General features: G+C 36.5%; 1 protein-coding gene across 1 annotated transcript in view; it reads right to left on the bottom strand.

Annotated features, from left to right (window-relative positions):
• The window catches only part of IL1RAPL2 (interleukin 1 receptor accessory protein like 2), a 520,520-nt gene that overhangs the window by 34,556 nt on the left and 465,308 nt on the right, over positions 1-20,656 (bottom strand). Inside the window, exon 5 of the mRNA XM_036839304.1 lies at positions 7,220-7,349. Within this exon, the coding sequence (XP_036695199.1) occupies positions 7,220-7,349 (130 nt within the window). The remainder of the gene's footprint in view (positions 1-7,219; positions 7,350-20,656) is intronic.

The following is a 20,656-nucleotide window of genomic DNA, read 5'->3' as shown; positions in this document are numbered from 1 at the left end:
TCTGTCTGTCCTCCCAGCCTGATTAATAGCTGGGCTGCTTATTCTCAGTCCCAACTGATTTTTTACTCTTTCAGTCCCAGGCAGGTTTTGACTCTTTATATCCTAAATGTGGACTACAACAGATCATTCTGAGAATTGATGATTCTTGCTAGCTGTGTTCTGATAAAGTCAACGTAGCTCCACTGGAACTGTGAATCAACTGCCCAAGGACAGCTCTTCCTCAGTCACTAAACCTCAGATTTTTTTATCTGTAAAATAAACTGATATGATTTATCTCAGATGGTTATCATAAAAATCCAATGTAATTTAGGATATCAAAATGTTTCTGCAATGTACTGTGTAGCATAGAAACATGGAGGAATTATTATTATTATTATTTACTAACTATAGTTTCTTGTCTCGAGCAGCTTACAATAGAAAACACCATATTTGAGACTAGGCATCTATAATCTGCTCAGTAAATGAAGAGAGATAACAAATATGTCTTAGGTAGCCTTTAAATATTTCATGTATACGTCAAGGCTAAGACCCACTGTGGAAGTGGAACTGTGGGTAGTAGAGTCACCACTCCTCCAAAAATCATCCTTCAGATAAATGGTCATTAAAGCTGCCCTTAGGTAAAACTATGCTGCTTATGAAGTTTACTTTTCCATTGAAGCCTCCTTATGACTTACAAAATCTACACTTAAATATACATATGATGAGTTCTGAAAATTATTTAAGTCAAGGCAAAGTGATCAATCAATATTCCTCCTTCCAGTGGGATGACCTGAGAGTGGGAGAAAAGAAGAGATGATGTGTGTGTTGGGGGATTGTTTTGTTATGTTTTTGGCTCAATTTTGGGGCAGCCAGAGCAGGCTGGGTGTTTCAAGGCACTGAAAAAGCATGGTGGGAAGTTGCCAAAACAGAGCTCATCATTTTGCCTTGGGCTGCCTGGGGAAAAATTAATATTCCCAGCTCCATATTATTTGTTTAAATTGGTGAGATATTAATAGGTTATTTCGGATCTTTAACATAGACTCACCCTATTTTAAGAATAAAATCTTTTCATACCTGTATCACATTCCCTTCTTTGCTAAGAGCATTTCACTCACTCAAGAAAGGTATGTTAAGGTAAAGGGATGGAAACAGAAGGCTGGAAAATGGTAGAAGCAGGAGTGAAAAAAACAAAACTTACAAGCGAACAAAGCCCATATGCAACTTGTAGCCTTTTAGGAATTGAAAGTAAATTAAATTATTTGCATTTTAAGAAGCTTGTCTGAAAAGCCTTAAGATAAATTGAATATGTTTTTCAGGTCAAGAATTATACAAGATTTGGTAAGCTTGCTTTATGGTATTGCCTGGGGGAAAAACATTAGCTATTGATAGGGAGATTTGTAAAGTGAGATTTATAATAAAAAATTACTCTCCATTGGGGCAAAGCAATTGCACTGAAATTCATGCAGTCTCCATCGACTATCAGATGCAATTCACAACCCTGCAGGGAAGCTTAAGGACTATTATTTCTTGTTTAATAGGATTAGTTCAGTTTCTCTGGCATTTTTTATTAACACCGTGGAATATGTACCTCACTGTAATTTTTAAAAAAAATTCTCAAGCCTCTGTTAAGATTAATTAAAAGGAAGGTCTGTAAAGGTGTGGAACTGGGTTGGTCTTGCTAGATGCTTACACCCAAAGACTACTGTTCATGAACTCTCTTATCCCACTTTGCAAGCCGTTCGCATTAAGTTTAAACAGAGGGACAGAAATTAGGAAGTCCTCTCCTAATGATAGTTTCCACTGGGTCTCCTCCAAATAATAATTTGACTTCTCTGAATAGACATGGTAGAGCTTGTAGAGAGCAGCTTGTTGCAAGGACTTTAAAATGGTAGATAAAAATAACCAGATTTGCACAACTGTAGCTTATGCTACTGCACATGCAAAATTCCCTTAACATCCCCACAGATGACATCTTTTGGAATCAGTGGAAACGTTGTGATGCAGTTGTATGGGATAGGCTGGCAGTTGTGATTGGATGCTACATTTGGGTTCAAATTTCCTTAGGGCTCAGTCTCTTAGAAACATCATGGACTTTGGTAGGATTATGCCAATTTCTGCCTAAAGGGAGATAAAGGAGAATCTGTATGCCCAGAGTGGAGTTTGAGTTCTTTGGCAGCAGGTTGCAAGTAAGGAGATACAAGGAACTATGGTGGTCAAAGTAACCCAGAGAACAAACAAATAAGAACTCCAAAACCCTGGTCAGGATTCGATCAAATCTGCTAGTCAAACTGCAAGAGAACTGCTGAATACAGAGGTTGCACTGACTATAGTCTGAGCGGCATTATTTCATCAAGCCTTTGGTAAATATCCAAGCTTTTCCCTTAGGCAGATTTTTTTCTTTAAAGTCTTCTATTCCTCTGGGGCAATGCTAAGAGATAAAAAGTACAACACATACTTCTAGGATCAAGCTGCTGCCCAGGAAATGGAGAACCTAGGCAGCATGGTCAGTCGTCTTGCCAGATCCATTGCCTCTGCAGCAGCTTCTCCATAAGTTAACTTCTTAAGAGCAATTAATTTACATCCCCACTTCTTAGATCTACTGGGCAGTGCACTTCTGACATATGTGCACAACACAAGAGCTGTGATTCAATTAAAATATGAAGTAAATACAATACCCTTTGGGAGAGCTATGCATTCAGAAGGAAATTTTGTTTCCAGAAAAGCTTATGAGAGGAATCCTCTACTTCACATCTCCAGCATTCTGCTGTCAGAACGGTTCCCTTTGGAGAATATATGTGGGCTATGAAAGAATGCAGATCTTTTCTTGATTGAACTAATGGTATGATTAGCAACTTTTTTTTCGATGAAACTACCAGATTTGTTCCAATCCACCATACTGTGTAAAAATCTTGTTTCAAGGACATTGCTTTTGGAAGCTAGAAAACAGAATCTAGTAATTAACTCCTGTGTTAGCATAAATGGTCATAGCCTGAATGAATTCCCACACCCACACAAGCTCCCAAATAGATCATAGATCATACAATTAATATTACAAAATGGCCGACTATATGTTTCTCTTGGCCAGGAATTCCTGCCTTTTTGTTTGTACTTCTCTGAAAGTGTCTCCAGTTAGCTAGTAAGGTTTTGTGAAATTTTCAAAACAAATTCTATGTTACCTTCCTCCCCTGCAAAAATATAGGTATGCACCCTTTGTTACTGGAAGGGTTGCAGATGGTAGAGAAAGAGGATCTAACAGAATCCAATAAACAATGATGTTTTGCAAATCCTGAAAGTTTGACTTCCTATAGCGCTTTAATATCTGGGTGACTCATTTGGCACCTAATACAGTGGCTGGGACTGGATTAAACTGTTTCACATATGTGTGCTTTGTCTCCCACCACTCTAATCATTTGCTGCTGGAGCAGCAGCATGGCCTAACTTTTCTTTTGTAAAATGGTATAACCACTTTGGAGTATAGTTTGGAAGATTCTTAAAAAGTTAGATAATCCCGGAGAAAAAAAAAGACAGTAAGTAAAAACTAAGGTCATTTGAATGAAGTATTGACTTTAGTTAATAATAACGTATCAATTTTGGTTCTTTAATTGTAACAAATGTACCATAGTAACTTAAGATGTTAATAACAAGAAAAACTGGGTACTGGAGTATGTAGGAACTTTCTATACTATCTGCCATGGAATGAATGTTTATCCCCCTTCCCCCAATTCATTTGTTGAAATCCTAACTAACTCCCTAATGGGATGGTATTAGAAGGTGAGGCTCTGGGGAGGTGATTAGGTCATGAGAAAGGTGCTCTAATGAATGGGATTAGTGGCCCTGTAAAAGAGACTCCAGAGAACTCTCTGGCCTCTTTTGCCATGTGAGGACATGTGAGGGTACAGTAAGAAAATGGCCATCTATCAACCAGGAAGTGAGCTCACATCAGCCATTGAGTCCGCTGGTGCCTTGATTTTGGACTTCCCAATCTCTAGAACTGTGAGAAATAAATATTTGTTGTTTAACCCACCCAGTCTATGAAATTCATAGCAGCTGAACAGAATAAGATGCTATCTTCACAATTTTTCTGTAAATCTAAAATTATTCTAAAAAATAAAGTTTTTTTAAAAAAAGCTTAAAAAGGAACTAAAACAGTTAAATGTACACTTACTGTCTAATTCATCCATTCCATGTCTAGACATTTATCCAGGAATAAAGGAAATATATATGCATGCAAAGATGCATACATGTATGTTCATAGCAGCTTTATCTGTAATAGTCCTCAAACTGGAAACAACCCAAATGTCCATCAACAAGTGAATGGCTAACCAAATTGTTTATATCCATATAATGGAATAATACTGAGCAATGAAATAAAAGAATGAACTACTGATACATGTAACAAGACAGATGAATCTCAAAATAATTGTGTTTAGTGAAATAATCCAGACAAAAAGTACATACTGCATGATTCCGTTTATATAAAACTCTATAAAATGCAAACTGATTTATAGTGACAGAAAGATAAGTGTTGTTTTGAAAGAAGGGCAGGAGGGGGGCATTACCAAGGAGCACCAGGAAACTTGTGGGTAATTTATATGTTCATTATCTTCATTATGATGATGATTTCATAGGCGGATACATATATCAATCAGCCCTTACAGATTATACACTCTAAATTGTGTGTTTATTGTATGTCAATTACGTGCCAATAAACCTGTTTATTTTTTTTTAAATCCAATTAGTCATGTATAGGAAAAGGGAAATAATTATCTTAGGCTCATATAACTACTACCTTTGATCATTAAACATAGCTCTGAGCTTTTTGGTAGTGGAAATTTTGCTTCTTTGTACCACTGTACCTACCACTGGCTGTTTGGGGACCAGTTTCTTTCTCTGAAAAATGACGAGTGACCCTTAAAGTCTTTTACAGGCAGATATATTGAGAATAATTCTAAACATGTATCTTCTGAAATAAGTTAAAATAAATTCATTTGCATTAATTTCATAAACCTTAACTTGAAATTGGCTAATAAAGTGATACCTATTAGGAACCTTAAAGATTAAATGGGAATTAATAGTTAAGAACTATTTGTAAGTAGTATACTGATTATTTTTTTCTGAGTATCTGTTTTATGTCAGGCAATCAAATAGAAGTATTTTTTAAAAAATAGCTTTATTGAGATATCATTTACATGCCATACAATTCATCCATTTAAAATGCACAATTCACTGTTTTTTAGTATATTCACAGATATGTGCAACCATCAGCACAGTCAATTTTGTAACATTTTCATCACCTCAAAAAGAAGCCTTAGACTCAAAGGGCATAGAGATTCCTCTTGGGGTGATGAAAAATTTCTGGAACTAGATAGTGGTGGTGGTTGCACAACATTGTGAATGTATTAAATGTTACTGAATTGTACACTTTAAAATAGTGCATTTTAGATTACAATATTGTATCCAGCACACCAAAACCCACTCCATAAAACCCACCCATATACTTTAGGTACTTACCCTTATCGCTCCATTCTCCCAGCTCTAAGCAAACACTAATATACTTTTGTCTCTATAGATTGGCCTATTCTAGGCATTTCATATAAATGAAATCATATAATATGTGGTCTTTTGTCACTGACTTCTTTCACTGAGAATGTTTTCAAGGTTCATCCATGTTGTAGTGTGTATCAGTACCTCATTTATTCCTTTATATGGCTGAACACTATTCCACTGTATGAATACATCACATTTTATTTATCCATGCATCAGTTAATGGTCATTTAGGCTGTTTCCACCTATTGTCTATTATGAATAATGCTACTGTGAACATTTATATACAAGTTTTTGTGTGGATATATGTTTTGATTTCTCTTGGTTATATACCTAGGAAGGGAATTGCTGATAACTCTTTGTTTAACCATTTGAGGAATTGCAGAAAGTGGCTGCACCATTTTACACTCCCACCAGAAGTGTATGAGGGTTCCAATTTCTCTGCATCCTCGTCAGCACTTGTTGTAATCTGACTTTTTGATTATAGCCATCCTAGTGAGTATGAAGTATTGGGTTGGCCAAAAAGTTTGTTGGGGTTTTCCATACCATCTTACAGAAAAACCCGAACTTTTTATCACATGGTTTTGATTTATCTTCCCCTGATGACTAACGGTGTCAGGTACATTTTCATGTACTTTTTTTCCTAGAAATATGCTCATATAGAGAATATTTTGCTCATATAGAGAATATTTTGCATATAGAGAATATTTTGAATATTTTGCTCATATAGAGAAAGGTGCCTCAAAGTTATGAACTCCTAGAGGGGAGTTATTACATAGACACATGAAGAGAAACTGTCATGGTAGTTATTATAAATTATACCTAATCATAGTAACTAATATAATGTGTACGTTTTTCTTTTACACTGCTATATATTTAATAAGAAAAGTAAAAGAACACATTTTAACATTAGTTGCACTGAAATACTGGTTTGCTTTCCATTTCATGATTCTTAATAGCGGGGGAGGGGGAGGGGTCCCAATTCCTACTGGAGTGAGAAAAGTACATTATTTATCACCATTTCTGAAATCAAAGGGTAACCCCATAGACTGAGGTAGAAAAAATTACCTATCTCTTATTTGTACAATGTGGTCATATACATAGGATTAGAAAACCAATAGAATAGATGTCTATATATCAGGGAGGTATCTGTGTAACAGGAGAGTGAAAAGAGGTCTAGGGAGGTACTAACCTGAAAGTCACTTTCAGGATGAGCAGTGGGTAATGGGAAAAAGAAAAGCTATTCAACAAGAGTCAACAGTTATTTTGGCGAGTACGGGCTTACTACTGCCAACACAGCTTTATACTTATGACATATGAAAGTTGTCTGTTCCCAGGGAGTAAATGAGCATTTGCCCTGTGGTCTGAAGAGTCACCTACAAAGTTTGGATCTTTTCTGGGACTGGAGAAACAGTGGTCTAAGCTTTGAAACCTTAAAGGAATTTGCTTAGGCAGCTTTGAGGGAATCATTATACCCCATGGTATATTCTTAGAACCTGAGAAAACTTCCTTATATTGGAAGCTTATACATTAGCATTTCTTAAGGCAGTCAGCCTCACTCTCTCCACCAGATCAGCTTTTAGAAAATGGAATGATTTGGAGTTGCAATTAAAATCCCAGGCAGAAGCTCTTCTAGGATGTTCCATTGCTTAACTGCAAACACAGCAAAGAAAAGTAAGCAATTCAAGTTCTGTACCTTATTTCACCTTCTCTAATGTGACCTGCCAGTTCCTCAATAAACTTCTCCCCTTTCATCCAGTAGATCATTGGTCCGGACTCTCCACTGAATCCAAAGAATGCTTTGCAAGGGATGTTCAGAGGCTTACCTGAGAATGGCAGAGAAAAAAATGAGCAAATGGCTCTGGTTATCATTGGGAGACAGAAAAAGACCATTTAACATCCAAAGGAAAACTCAGAAGTGACCCATTTTTCAACTCTTCTTCCAATCACCTTATCACTGCAAATGAGAAAAATTTTAAATAGTTACAAGGGCCTCTGGGAAATTTTAAAATTCAATATATTATCAAAAATGAGAAAGTAAAGAAAGTTATTAAGTTTTTAAAACTGCTTATTTTTACTGCCTCCCTCCTAGGAACTAATATGAAAGAATCATATGGAAGGAACCCTCTTTTATTTTCCTGTTTTGAGAATATTAACAACTGCTTACTTGGACTTGCCTTTGAAGTTAACATTAATCAAAGTATAAGTTAATTTTTGATTTGTGAGAAAACATATAATAGACTATCCACTATTACTAAGATTGCATAGGGAAATTTTGTTAATTCTGATTATTGTATATTCTGAGAAAAATTGGATAATTCAAATCAAATAAGAATTTTATAATTATAAGAATATCTATAGAAAGTACATGGAGTGAAAACTCAGTCTAACCATATCTTCGATATTCCTTGTGTCACCTACAGTACTTAAATAATTCTAGGCAATACTGCAGATTTTTACTATGCATCTTTGTGATTATAGCTAAAAACTTTGTTTTAATTATGAATTTATCATCAAATATATAAGCAATTATTTTTTTGCTGGCGTTGATTTTATTTTCTTCTTACAAAGTAAATCAGTAAGGGAAGAATGGTATAGAGAGTACAATCTTGACATTTCTGACAAAGGAATCCCCTAATTCATAAATCATAATATAACATATCATTTTCTCTATAACATGTAATTTTTGCCCTGGTTGGAGCACTAGATAAAGCAATTTCAAAAATATTTTTTTCCTTGTAGAGTACATGGTGAAGTTGTTCCCATTATAACTCTGAGCTGTGTAAGATTTCTCCTTTCTATTCTTAAATTGATCCAAAACTTCCATGTTCTAAGAACCATTACTTTTTGGGAACCTTTCTATTTAATCACCATAACTAGCAGATGGCTTGCTTTGAGGACCATTTTCACCAAGAAACAATTTTAATTGGAGTTAGGGTCTACATTGAGACAGTGGAAATTAAGAAAACCTCATACACATATGGATGCTGGGTGATAGGCTGGGCTTAACCACAATAAGTGTTACCAAATATTGGTCTTTTTATAGTGTAAATTTCTCTCTCAGCAAGATGACTTGTCACGGACCTTTGGGATCATTCAATTACTCTCAAAAGCTTTGATATCAACAGTCTTTCATATATGTCATGCTAATCTGAAACAACGTTATTCATTGTTTCTCTGAACATGTGTTTTGTGATACAAGCTTGTGTAAAAAATGGAAGACAGCCTGGTACAGCTAAGAGATGTGGGTCCTTGTTTTGGATCTATCATTAAAAAGTAGACTCTCTGGCCCTGGGTAGATTACCTAACCTTTTACAAACTGATTTCTCATATATGTAATACGGATGGTAATAATACTTTGGATGCTCAGATAAGACAATATCTACAAAAGTGCTTGGTGAACATGCAAGTCCCATCCAAATTTAGCATGGCTGTGTTTTCCTTCCAAGGCTTGGTCTTTCAAAAAGTCAAGTTTGAGACATAATTCTATAGTGTAATGAGATAGCTAACTGTTCATTTCGATCCTGCCAATCTCATGTCCTTCTTTTATTTATGAGCACCTATGGGGTAATACCCTTTTCTTATCAATGCTCTATAAATATTTCCCAGATTCTAGAGCAGGTGTGATTCATCCAAGCAGGCCCCGTGTTCTCTAAACCCGAACACAGGGTCTTTTTATGCCTTACTGCTCTTCATTCCCATGAAATTAAAGGTATTACGGAATGTCAAACTAGATGGCAAAAGATCCAGAGACTGTGATAAACATTATTATAAGGATCCCAGTTGCTAAAACTACCAGTATATACATTTATACAAATAAATTCTGGTTGTCATTCCTTTGGGCTATGTTGAAAGAATATATCAAATAAAATACCTTTTATTGATTCCTAGCCTGTGGGTACTCAGGCCTGGTTTGATTTTAATGGAAAAAGACGATTATAGCAATGTGCAAAAAGGTGCCTCCTTGAGGTGGTCTATCAAAAATGACAGCATCTGCCCTTTCCTTGGCACTACACAATGGGTACTGACTATTGCAGCGATTTCTCCTGGGAATGTTTTTACTCTCCCATCAGACAGGTTTTGTTAAATAAATGCAAGAGACATATTTCAGCGGTCTAGTTTCTACAAATGCTGAACAAATATCCTGAAGCCTTTGTCAACGGCTAAAACAGGAAGATGGTCCAATCATCATATGCAGTACTCTGAGGAGAGTCCCAAAATAATCAGCTCTTGTGCCAGATAGTGAGAATCAATGTGTGCCAGGTTGTGAGTACCTCTTCTTTCAAAAGGCCTGGGAGGGATCTCAGCACTGATTGAGCAAATAACCTGAAACAGTCTCTCCAGGTTTTTCTAAAATCTGGCTTACGTGCATGTGCAAACTCATATCTACCATTTGTATCTGTTTGCTATTGTATTGTTTTGCCTCCAGATGTTTTCAAAGTCATTCCTATGGTACTGTATATCCTACTAGTAGAGATGACCAACTCATATTTGTATCTAAAAAGGATTGTACAGTAGGTTGAAGACTATCAATACTAGCAATTTCTCTATCACTTTATTAAGTCTAGACCAGTCAACAAAACATATGTTCATACAAAGACTTATATATGAATGTTCATACCAGCTTTATTTGTAATACCCCCAAACTGGAAATACTCCAAATGTTCATCAACAGGTGAAGGAATACTCTGGTACATCCATACAAAAAAATAGTCATCAGGTATGGAAAGGATGAAGTACTGATACATACCATAACATATGATTTTTGAGATTTAAAGCAATTATACTAAGTTAAAGAGGTCAAACAAAAGAGTACATGCTTTATGACTCAATTTATATAAAATTCTAGGAAGTTAAAATTAATCTACAGTTTCTTAAAAAGTTGAACATCTGCCATGTGATCCAACCATTCCATATGAAAGCCTATGTCTATATAAAGACTTGTACACAAATATTCATATCAGCTTTATTTTTCCAATTGAGGTATAATTGACATATTAGTTTTAGGTATACAACACAATGATTTGATATTTGTATATATTGCAAAATGATCACCAAAATAAGTCTAGCTAACATGTCACCACTCATAGTCATGAATTTATTTTTTCTTGTGATGAAGGCTTTTACGATCTACTCTCTTAGCAACTTTCAAAATGCAATACAGTATTAACTATAGTCACCATGTTGTACATTATATCACCATGACTTATTTATTTTATAACTGGAAGTTTGTACCTATTGACCCCTCATTTTGCCCACCCTCCACAAACCCCACCTCTGGCAACCACCGATCTATTTTTATCTATGAGTTTGTTTTTTGTTTACTTATTTGTTTGTTTTAGATTCCACATATAATTGAGGTCATACAGCATTTGTCTTTGTATGATTTATTTCACTTAGCATAATGCCCTCAACGTCCATCCATGTTGTTTCAAATGGTGAGATTTCATTCTTTTTCATGGGTGAATGATATTTCATTACACACACACACACACACACACACACACACCACATTTTCTTTATCCATTCACCCATTGATGGACACTTAGGTTGTTTCCATATCTTGGCTATTGTAAGTAATGCTCCAATGAATATGGGGGTGCAGATATCTTTTTGAGCTAGTGTGTTCATTTTCTTTGGATAAATACTCAGCAGAATTACTGAATCATATGGTAGTTCTATTTTTAATTTTGAGAAAAATCCATACTGTTTCCCATAGTGGCTGCACTAATTTACATTCCTACCAACAGTGCACAAGGTTTCCTTTTTTTCCACATCCTCACCAACACTTGTTATCTGTTGTCTTTTTGATAATAGCCATTCTAACAGGTGTGAAGTGATCTCATTGTGGTTTGATTTGCATTTCTCTGATGATTATTTCATGTACCTGTTATCAATCTGTTGATTATCATTTCATGTACCTGTTGGCCATCTGTATGTCTTCTTTGGAAATATGTTTGTTCAGATCTGCCCATTTCTAAATCAAGTTTTTTTTTTTTGGTTTGTTTTGCTATTGAGTTATATGTGTTCTTTATATATTTTGGATATTTACCACCTATCATATATATGATTTGCAAATATTTTCTCTTATTCAGTCGGTTGCCTTTTCATTGTTGATTGTTTCCTTTACTGTGCAAAAGCTTTTTTGTTTGATGTAATCCCATTTGTTTATTTTTGTTTTTGTTGCTTTTGGTTTGGAGTCAGATTTTAAAAATCATCTCCAAACTAACTGATATCAAGGAGTTTACTGCCTATGTTTTGTTCTAGGAGTTTTATAGGTTCAGGTGTTTCGTTCTACTCTTTAATCCATTTTGAGTTAATTTTTGTGTATGGTATAGGATATTCATCCAGTTTCATTCTTTTGCATGTGGTTGTCCAGTTTTCCCAACAACATTTATTGAAGATACTGGCCTTTTCTCATTGTATATTTTTGACTCCTGTGTCATAAATTAACTGACCATATATGTGTGGGTGTATTTCTGGGCTCTATATTCTGTTCCATTGATCTATGTGTCTGTTTCTATGCCAGTACCATACTGTTTTGATTACTGTAGCTTTGTAATACGGTTTGAAATCAGGGAGTATGATGCCTCCATATTTGTTCTTCCTTCTCAAAATGTTTTGGCTATCCATGTCTTTTATTGTCCCATACAAATTTTAGGATTGTTTATTCTATTTATGTGAAAAAATGCCATTGCCATTTTGATAGGGATTGCATTGAATCTGTAGATTGCTTTGGGTAGTATAGACATTTTAACAGTATTATTTCTTCCAATCCATGAGCATAGGATATCTTTCCATTTATTTTTGTCTTCTTCCATTTCTTTCATGATGTCTTATAGTGTTCAGTGTATAGGTCTTTCACTTCCTTGGTTAAATTTATTCCTAGGAAGTTTATTCTTTTGATGCTGTTGTAAATGGAGTTTTATTCTTAATTTCTCTTAATGATAGTTTGTTATTAGTGTATAGAAATGCAACAGACTTTGGTATATTGATTTCATATCCTGCAACTTTACTGAATTCATTTATTAGTCTTAACAGTTTTTTTGTGGAGTCTTTATGGTTTTCTATACATAATATCATGTCATCTGCAAATAGTAACAGTTTTAATTATTCCTATTCACTTTGGATGATCTTATTTATTTTTCTTGCCTAATTGCTCTGGTTAGGACTTCCAATACTCTGTTGAATAAAAATGGTGAAAGTAGACATTCTTGTCTTGTTCCTAATCTTAGAAGAAAAGCTTTTAGCTCTTCACCATTGAGTATGATGTTAGCTGTGGGCCTGTCATATATGGCCTTTATTATGTTGAGGGATGTTCCCTGTATAACCACTGTGTTGAGAATTTCTATCATACGTGGAAGTTGAATTCTTTCAAATGCTTTTCCTGCATCTATTGAGATGATAATATCATTTTTAGCCTTTATTTTTTTTCAATTTTATTTATTTTTTTATACAGCAGGTTCTTATTAGTTATCTATTTTATATATATTAGTGTATACATGTCAATCCCAATCTCCCAATTCATCCCCCCACCCCCCCACCACTTTCCCCCCTTAGTGTCCATACGTTTGTTTTCTACATCTGTGTCTCTATTTCTGCTCTGCAAACCGGTTCATCTGTGTCATTTTTCTAGGTTCCACATATATGTCATTACTTTTTAATGTGATGTATCCCATTGATTTGCAGTTGTTTAGCCATTCTTGCATGCCTGGAATAAATCCCACTTGATTATGGGGTACAGTCCTTTTCATAAATTGTTGAATTTTGTTTGATAATGTTTTGTTGAGGATTTTTGCATCTATTTTCATTTGGGATATTGGCCTGTAATTTTATTTTCTTGTGGTGTCCTAGTCTGGTTTTGGTTTCATGGTAACACTAGCCTTATAAAATGAAGCTGGAAGTGTTCCCTCCTCTACAGGTTTTTGGAAGAGTTTGAGAATAATTGGTATTAATCCTTTCATGTTGGGTAGAATCCATCAGTGAAGACATCCGATTCTGGACTTTTGTTTCTTGGGAAGTTTTTGACTACTGATTCAACCTCCTTACTAGTAATAAGTCTGTTCAGATTTTCTTTCTTCAGGATTCAGTCTTAGAACATTGTCTATTTCTAGGAATTTACCCATTTCTTCTAGGTTATCCAGTTTGTTGGCATATGATTTTCATAGTAGCCTCTTAAGATCCTTTTATCTGCAGTATCATTTCTAATGTTTCCTCTTTCATTTGTTATGTTATTTTTGTGAGCCCTCTCTTTTTCTTGGTGAGTATAGCTAAAGGCTTGTCAATTTTGTTTACCTTTTCAAAGAACCAACACTTAGTTTCAGTAATCTTTTCTATTGTCTTTTTAGTCTTTATTTCATTTATTTCCACTCTGATCTTTGTTATTTCCTTCCTTCTACTAACTTTGGGCTTCATTTGTTTTTCTTTCTCTAGTTCCTTGAAGTATAGTTAGGTTACTTACTTAAGATTTTTTGTTTGTTTGTTTCTTGAGGTAAGCATTTATTACTATGAACTTCCCTCTTAGTACTGCTTTTGCTGCATCCCATAAATTTTGGTATATTGTATTTCCATTTTCATTTGTTGCACAGTATTTTTTAATTTCTCTTTTGACTTCTTTGTTGATCCATTTGTTGTTTAGCAGCATGTTTAATATTCATATATTTGTGTATTTTACAGTTTTCTTCTTTTAATTAATTTCTAGTTTCATATGATTGTTGTTGAAATGATGCTTGATGTGATTATTTTTGTAAGTTTTAAAATGCTGTGTTTATTTATTTTTTTAACATCTTTATTGGAGTATAATTGCTTTACAATGTTGTGTTCGTTTCTGCTGTATAACAAAGTGAATCAGCTATACACACACACACACACACACACACACACACACACACACACACACACACACACATATATATGTACATATATCCCCATATCCCCTCCCTCTTGTGTCTCCCTCCCACCCTCTCTATCTCACCAGTCTAGGTGGTCACAAAACACCGAGCTGATCTCTCTGTGCTAAGGGTAAGCTTGATATGATTTTGATCTTCTTAAATTTATTAAGACTTATTCTGTGGCCTAAAATATGATCTATTCTGGAGAATGTTCCATGTGCACTTGAGAAAAAATGTTTATGCTGTTGCTTATGTAATGTCCTTTGATTATATAATGAAGCTTGATTATTTTATTCATTGAATCCATGAATATAGAGCCCTCAAATATGAAGGGACGACTGTATACAGTTATGTGTCTTGGTGTAGGTCTCTTTGGGTTCCTCATACAAGGAACTCTCCAGGTTTCTTGGATTTGGGTGTCCATCTCCTTCCCCAGGTTAAGGAAGTTTTCAGCCATTATTTCTTCAAATATGTTGTATGGCCTTTTCTCTCTCTCTTCTTCTGGGACTTCCTATAATGCAAATGTTAGTCTGCTTGGTGTTGTCTCGTAAATCTCTTAAACTATCTTCACTTTTTTCCCATTCTTTTTCTTTTTGCTGCTCTGATTGGGTGAGTTCTACTGTCTTGTCTTCAGGTAAACTTTTCTTTGCTTCATCTATTATAGTCTGATGTTGAATCCCTCCAGTGTATTTTTCAGTTCAGTTATTGTATTCTTCAGCTCTGTGACTTCTGTTTGGTACTTTCTTACATTTTCTATCTCTGTGTTGAAATTCTCATCCTGTGCTCATCCTTTCTTCTCCCAAATTTGGTGAGTATTTTTATGACCATTACTTTGAACTCTATCAAGTAAGTTACTTATCTCCATTTCATTAAGGTATTTTACTGAGATTTTATTTTGTTCTTTTGCTTGACACGTATTCCTCTGTTTATTTTCCTTCACCCTCTGTGTTGACTTCTATGAATTAGATAGAACAACCACCTTTTCCAGTCTTGAAGTGGTGGCCTCATGTAGGAGATGAACCTTGTTGCTCAACTCACCCTAGCTTTTGGTTGTCTCTCAAACCTTTGTGATTGTCCAAGCAGTCTATTATATTTTTAATAGCTCCCAGTAATTTAGGATGTGCCAAGACTTGTCAGTGGCCTAAAGAGGGGAGAATCTCAGTCAGCACTTAGATTCAGGCTGATTGGAACTCAGATCCTCAGGAAGCAGCTTTTAAAGTATTCTTATATAACAGTCCTGTGGATCCACAAGTGTAATCCCTGCTAGCCACCAGAGCCAGGCAATCTGGTGGTGTTCCCTGGGCAAACTTGGGGCTCCAGATGAATCTATAAGCTCCTTACTGGGAGACACAGGTGAGCTGGAGTGAGTCAGAGGGAGAGCACAAAGATGATGTCACCTAGCACAAAGATGATGTCACCTAGCCTTCATTCCTTGAGAGTACCTCCATAGTATCTAGGTGTGAGCCAAATCTGAAGCTCTTGACTCAGGCTGAGGCCCCAGGACTAGCAAGTAGGCCTCTTTCACTGAAAAACTGGGGATGTGTTCCAGTCTGCTGTCTGTGCAGTGCCCTGGGGGTGGTAGTCTGCCAATAACCCTCTCTTCAATTGTTACAGTCCCATGGGACTCAGGAACGCAAGCACCCTGACTCCCAGAGCCAGATGATCAAGGGGCATTTGCTGGGCAGCAACTTCAAAAACTGAGGCACCAGATGTAAAATCTGGGGTACCAGACACAGGTAAGAGAGTTCCCTTCTGAAAGATACTGGTGCTCTGGGGTGTGACAGAGAGAGAGCACAAAGACAGCGCCAGCCCTCTGAGGTCTCTGGGAAGGTTTATAGTCAGCCTTTAGATGTGTTTAATTAGAAGTCTGCCCCTCAGGCTGCAGCCATCATGATAAACTAACAGGCCTGTTTCACGGAAAGATTGAGCTTCTGGGTCTATTGTCTCTTCTTGTGCCCTGAGAGTGGTAGCTGTTTAAGAACTCTTTCTCTATTGATTACAGTCTTTTGGGACCTGCAAGCATAAGCCCCACTGACCCTCAGAGCCAGGTGATGTAGAGGTGTCCACTGGAAGCAGCTGCAAAAAGCAAGGCACCAGATGTAAAAAGCAAGGCACCAGATGTAAAACCTGTGGTACCAGACACATGTAAAAGCTCCCGTCTGGGAGACACTGGTATTCTGGAGCAGGCAGAGGGAAAGTGCAAAGATGGCGCCCACTGAGAAAAGAAAAAAAAAAAGATGGTGCCTGTCACCTTTAGCAAGGAAGAAGGAGAGTGTGAAAATGACCTTCAACAGCCTCTGTCCCTAGGAGACTGGTGCTTTAAGATTAGCTAATTAATCTCTTTCACATAAAGGCTGGGTGCTTTTCAAACAGCTGCTTCTCTGCTGGGTCCTGGGGTGAGTGAGTCCACATGTGAGCACTTTAAGAGCTCTTTCTCAGTTTGCTACAGCCCTTTGGGTCTTGGGGATATAAGCCCTGTTGGTTTTCAAAGTCAGATGTTTTGGGGACTCATCTGTTAGGTGCAGGCCTTAAAAGTTGGGGTGATCGATGTGGGGTATGAATCCTTCACTCCTCAGGAAGGAGCTCCAGGTTGGTGACTTCTCTCCCTACTGTGCATTGCCACACTTGGGGTGGTATTTATGGTGAGTTTGTATCTCAGCCTCTCCTACCTGCCTTCTTCTCATTTGCCTAATGTGAAGGAGTTTCTTAGCTAGTTTCTACGACTTTTTCAGAGGGAATTATTCCATATGTAGTTGTTGATTTGGTGTGCCTGTGGGAGGAGATGAATTCAGGATCTTCCTACATCATCAATTCAAACCACCTCCCTGTATCAGCTTTATTTGTAATAGCCCAAAACATCTCAAATTTCAATCAACATGTGGATGGTTACTGATACATTCTACAACATGAATAAAACTCAAAATCATTATGCTGAGTGAAAGAAGCCAGATGCAAAAGTGTGCATATTGTATGATTCCATTTATATTAAATTTTTAGAGAACACATGACTATAAAAACAGAAGCAGATCAGTAATTACTTATGGCTGGGGTCAGGGATTGACTGAAAATCTGAAGGAGGAAACTCTTAGGAAATGATAGCAGTGTTTTAAATCTGCATTGGGATGATGGCTGCACTAATATGTAAATTTACTAAGAGCCATTGAATGGTACACTTTCATGGGTAAATTGTATGATATGTAAATTTCAGCTTAACAAAGTTGTTAAAAGTTAAAAAAAATCCATGTCCTCAGGAAGTTTATGTCTGGGAGGGGAAAGAGGAAGAGGTGAAGGACAATACACAAAATGAATTAAATATAATGCAAGTTGCAAACATGTTATAGACATCTCAATCTTTGTGTTTTAAGAGCCAAAGTCATCACCCTAATCACTGAATTGTCTATGTATAAGTCTCCTGCTAGCCCCAAGAGACTCTGTTTTGCATTTCAAATCCATATAATTGCTCTGGGACAACTTTAAAGGAAACAGAGGCTGAATTATCTAATGTGAGAGAATTGCAGGTAAGAGTGGAATGATAAAATTTATTTGATTTGGCCACATATCTTAATCTCCCCCTGTACGTGGACTTTCCAAGAATTTCTCAAGGGCAAAAATTTGACTTTCAATTTCTTTATCTAGATAGATCTGCCCCTCCCTGTATCCGTATCCCGTGATGGGCTATCTTGCCACACAGTTATTCTTCATTCTTTGTTTTTCTCTTAAAACAGTTTTCAACAAACCTCTTTCAAATTGTCCTATTATCTCTATTTCTTGGGATGCAATTTTTTTTCTGTTTGTGTCAGTGGAAGCACACATATGGTGGTTAATTTTCTTGCAAGGTTTGTAATTACTGTGTTTTAATCTACAGTAGGGATTGTTTTCTCTGGGAGTCCTGGGTGGCGAGTGCTGTGGAGGCATTCCCTCAGAGTGGTTCCAAGTTTGCCTCTGCCAAGTCCTTACAAGTTTCACTGGTTTGGAAACAGTTTTTCTGTTAATTTCTTAGCTTGGGGGTTTGTACCACATGTGGGTTGTGTGAATTTAAAGTCCACATCCATGCTTGGTACAAGTTTAGAGTTCCAATTTCTTTGGAGTGTCTCTTCATTCATGACCATGGCCCGGACAGAATGTGAATTTCCTGGTTACTTTCCCAGACCAACGAGCAGAGTTTTCTACTTCCTGTTTCATAGAGTTTCAGGCTTCATAGATTATTCAGGCTTCTAGATTTTTGCTGGGCTCTCAGTTCTAGCTCCACACTTCACACAGATCTGTGGCTCTATCATCTGACCTTGAGCTCAAGCCCTTAGACTCTTAAGATCCTTATCTGATTCTGATAGCCTCAGGAGGTATTTAGCTTCCGTTTATGCTCCCTTCTCTGGGTTTGAGTTCCCTTTTCATTCCTAAAGCCTGGGAATTTCCCTTACTTGCTTTCATGCTGAGCTAAGCATGTACAATCTTTATTTTGACCAGCATTTCTCTGTGTTTAGAACAAGAGATGATTCTTTACCATATCAATTCAGTCTATCATATTAACTAGTTGTATAAAGTTACACCACTGAAATCTATAAGCAGTATATCTTAGGCCTGAATGATCAAGTTAATTTTACATTCATCCAAGGAGTTGAAGGTAGAATTTCTATTCCTGTTACTGCTAACATAAACGAAGGTTTTCCTTTCTTCCCTGGGGTCACACTTAGATTTGACCTTTACAAGATGAGATGAAAAGAGGAGTGGATATTTGTGATGCCCAGTGTAAAAGCCATTCACCTTCTTGCTGTGCTTTATGTACTTAAGTTTGTAGTTTCAACTTTCAAGAGCTTTATTCTTTCAGAAGAGAATGCATAATTAGGGCACACACCTTTTGCTTATTTGCCCATGAAGTGCTGAGAGTGTCCTGGGCCACATGCTTCAGTCCAGTTGGTTAATATTAGGACACACGAAACATAGGGACATGTGTCTCATACTTTCAGTTGTGAGACACATTTTAAGAAGTTTGTTCTAATAATACACTGAATTTGTAAATTAGTTCCTCAAAAACTCATAGCAGAGCTGAGGTTATCACTATATTGATGTCGCTCTTACTCATATTCATTTGAACATGCCCTTTCTTGAGTGAAAGATAGATAAAGGATGGAGTCATAACTTGTGTACGGGGAATGTCCATTAAGAGTCTGTCTGATAGTGAATGTCATCTGTCCAGTGTGTTAAAGAGGGAAAAAGTTGAGAACCACTGATCCATGGATGTGGTTTTCTTGAGTTGAAGAGAAACATATATTCTCTCACTTTGAAAAATTACACACAAACACACACACACAAAGCAAAATAGCTCAGGTGTGGTTGAATCCCAAGATAGTTCTTCATTGCTCACACTGGCCCTCCCTATCAATCATCTAATATGCTAAGTAACCATTTGTAGCCCAAACTACACTGGTGAAAACTCCAGGGTCCTTGATTTCACTGAGATTACAGACTCAAATTGAATGGATCATTGTGATTTAGACACAGGCTCACACAGAAATAAACTGACTTTCTTGAGGTAAAATAATGATCTAGCTTCAATGCTGAAAAACGAATTCATGTCTTCTAATATGTTAATACAGTGTTCAATCTACTATAGACAATGTTGCCTTCCTATTTCTATGTATCTGGAAAAGAAAGAATCCTTGACATTCCAGAGTGATTTATTTTTCTTTATTTGTGTATAATTGCTTTACAATGTTGTGTTAGTTTCTGCTGTATAACAAAGTGAATCAGCTATATATATACACATATCCCCATATCTCCTCTCTCTTGCGTCTCCCTCCTACCCTCCCTATCCCACCACTCTAGGTGGTCACAAAGCACCGAGCTGATCTCCCTGTGCTATGCAGCTGCTTCCCACTATCTATTTTACATTTGGTAGTGTATGATAATCTCAATAGATGCAGAAAAAGCTTTCGACAAAATTCAACACCCATTAATGATTAAAAACTCTCCAGAAAGTAGGCGTAGAGGGAACCTACCTCAACATAATAAAGGCCATATATGACAAACCAACAGCCAACATCGTTCTCAATGGTGAAAAACTGAAACCATTTCCTCTAAGATCAGGAACAAGAGAAGGTTGTCCACTCTCACCACTATTATTCAACATAGTTTTGGAAGTTTTAGCCACAGCAATCAGAGAAGAAAAAGAAATAAAAGGAATCCAAATTGGAAAAGAAGTAAAGCTGTCACTGTTTGCAGGTGACATGATACTATACATAGAG

The sequence above is a fragment of the Balaenoptera musculus genome, chromosome X (assembly GCF_009873245.2).
Source record: "Balaenoptera musculus isolate JJ_BM4_2016_0621 chromosome X, mBalMus1.pri.v3, whole genome shotgun sequence".
NCBI classification, from domain to species: Eukaryota; Metazoa; Chordata; class Mammalia; order Artiodactyla; family Balaenopteridae; genus Balaenoptera; species Balaenoptera musculus.
This window is presented reverse-complemented; position numbering and strand designations above follow the sequence as displayed.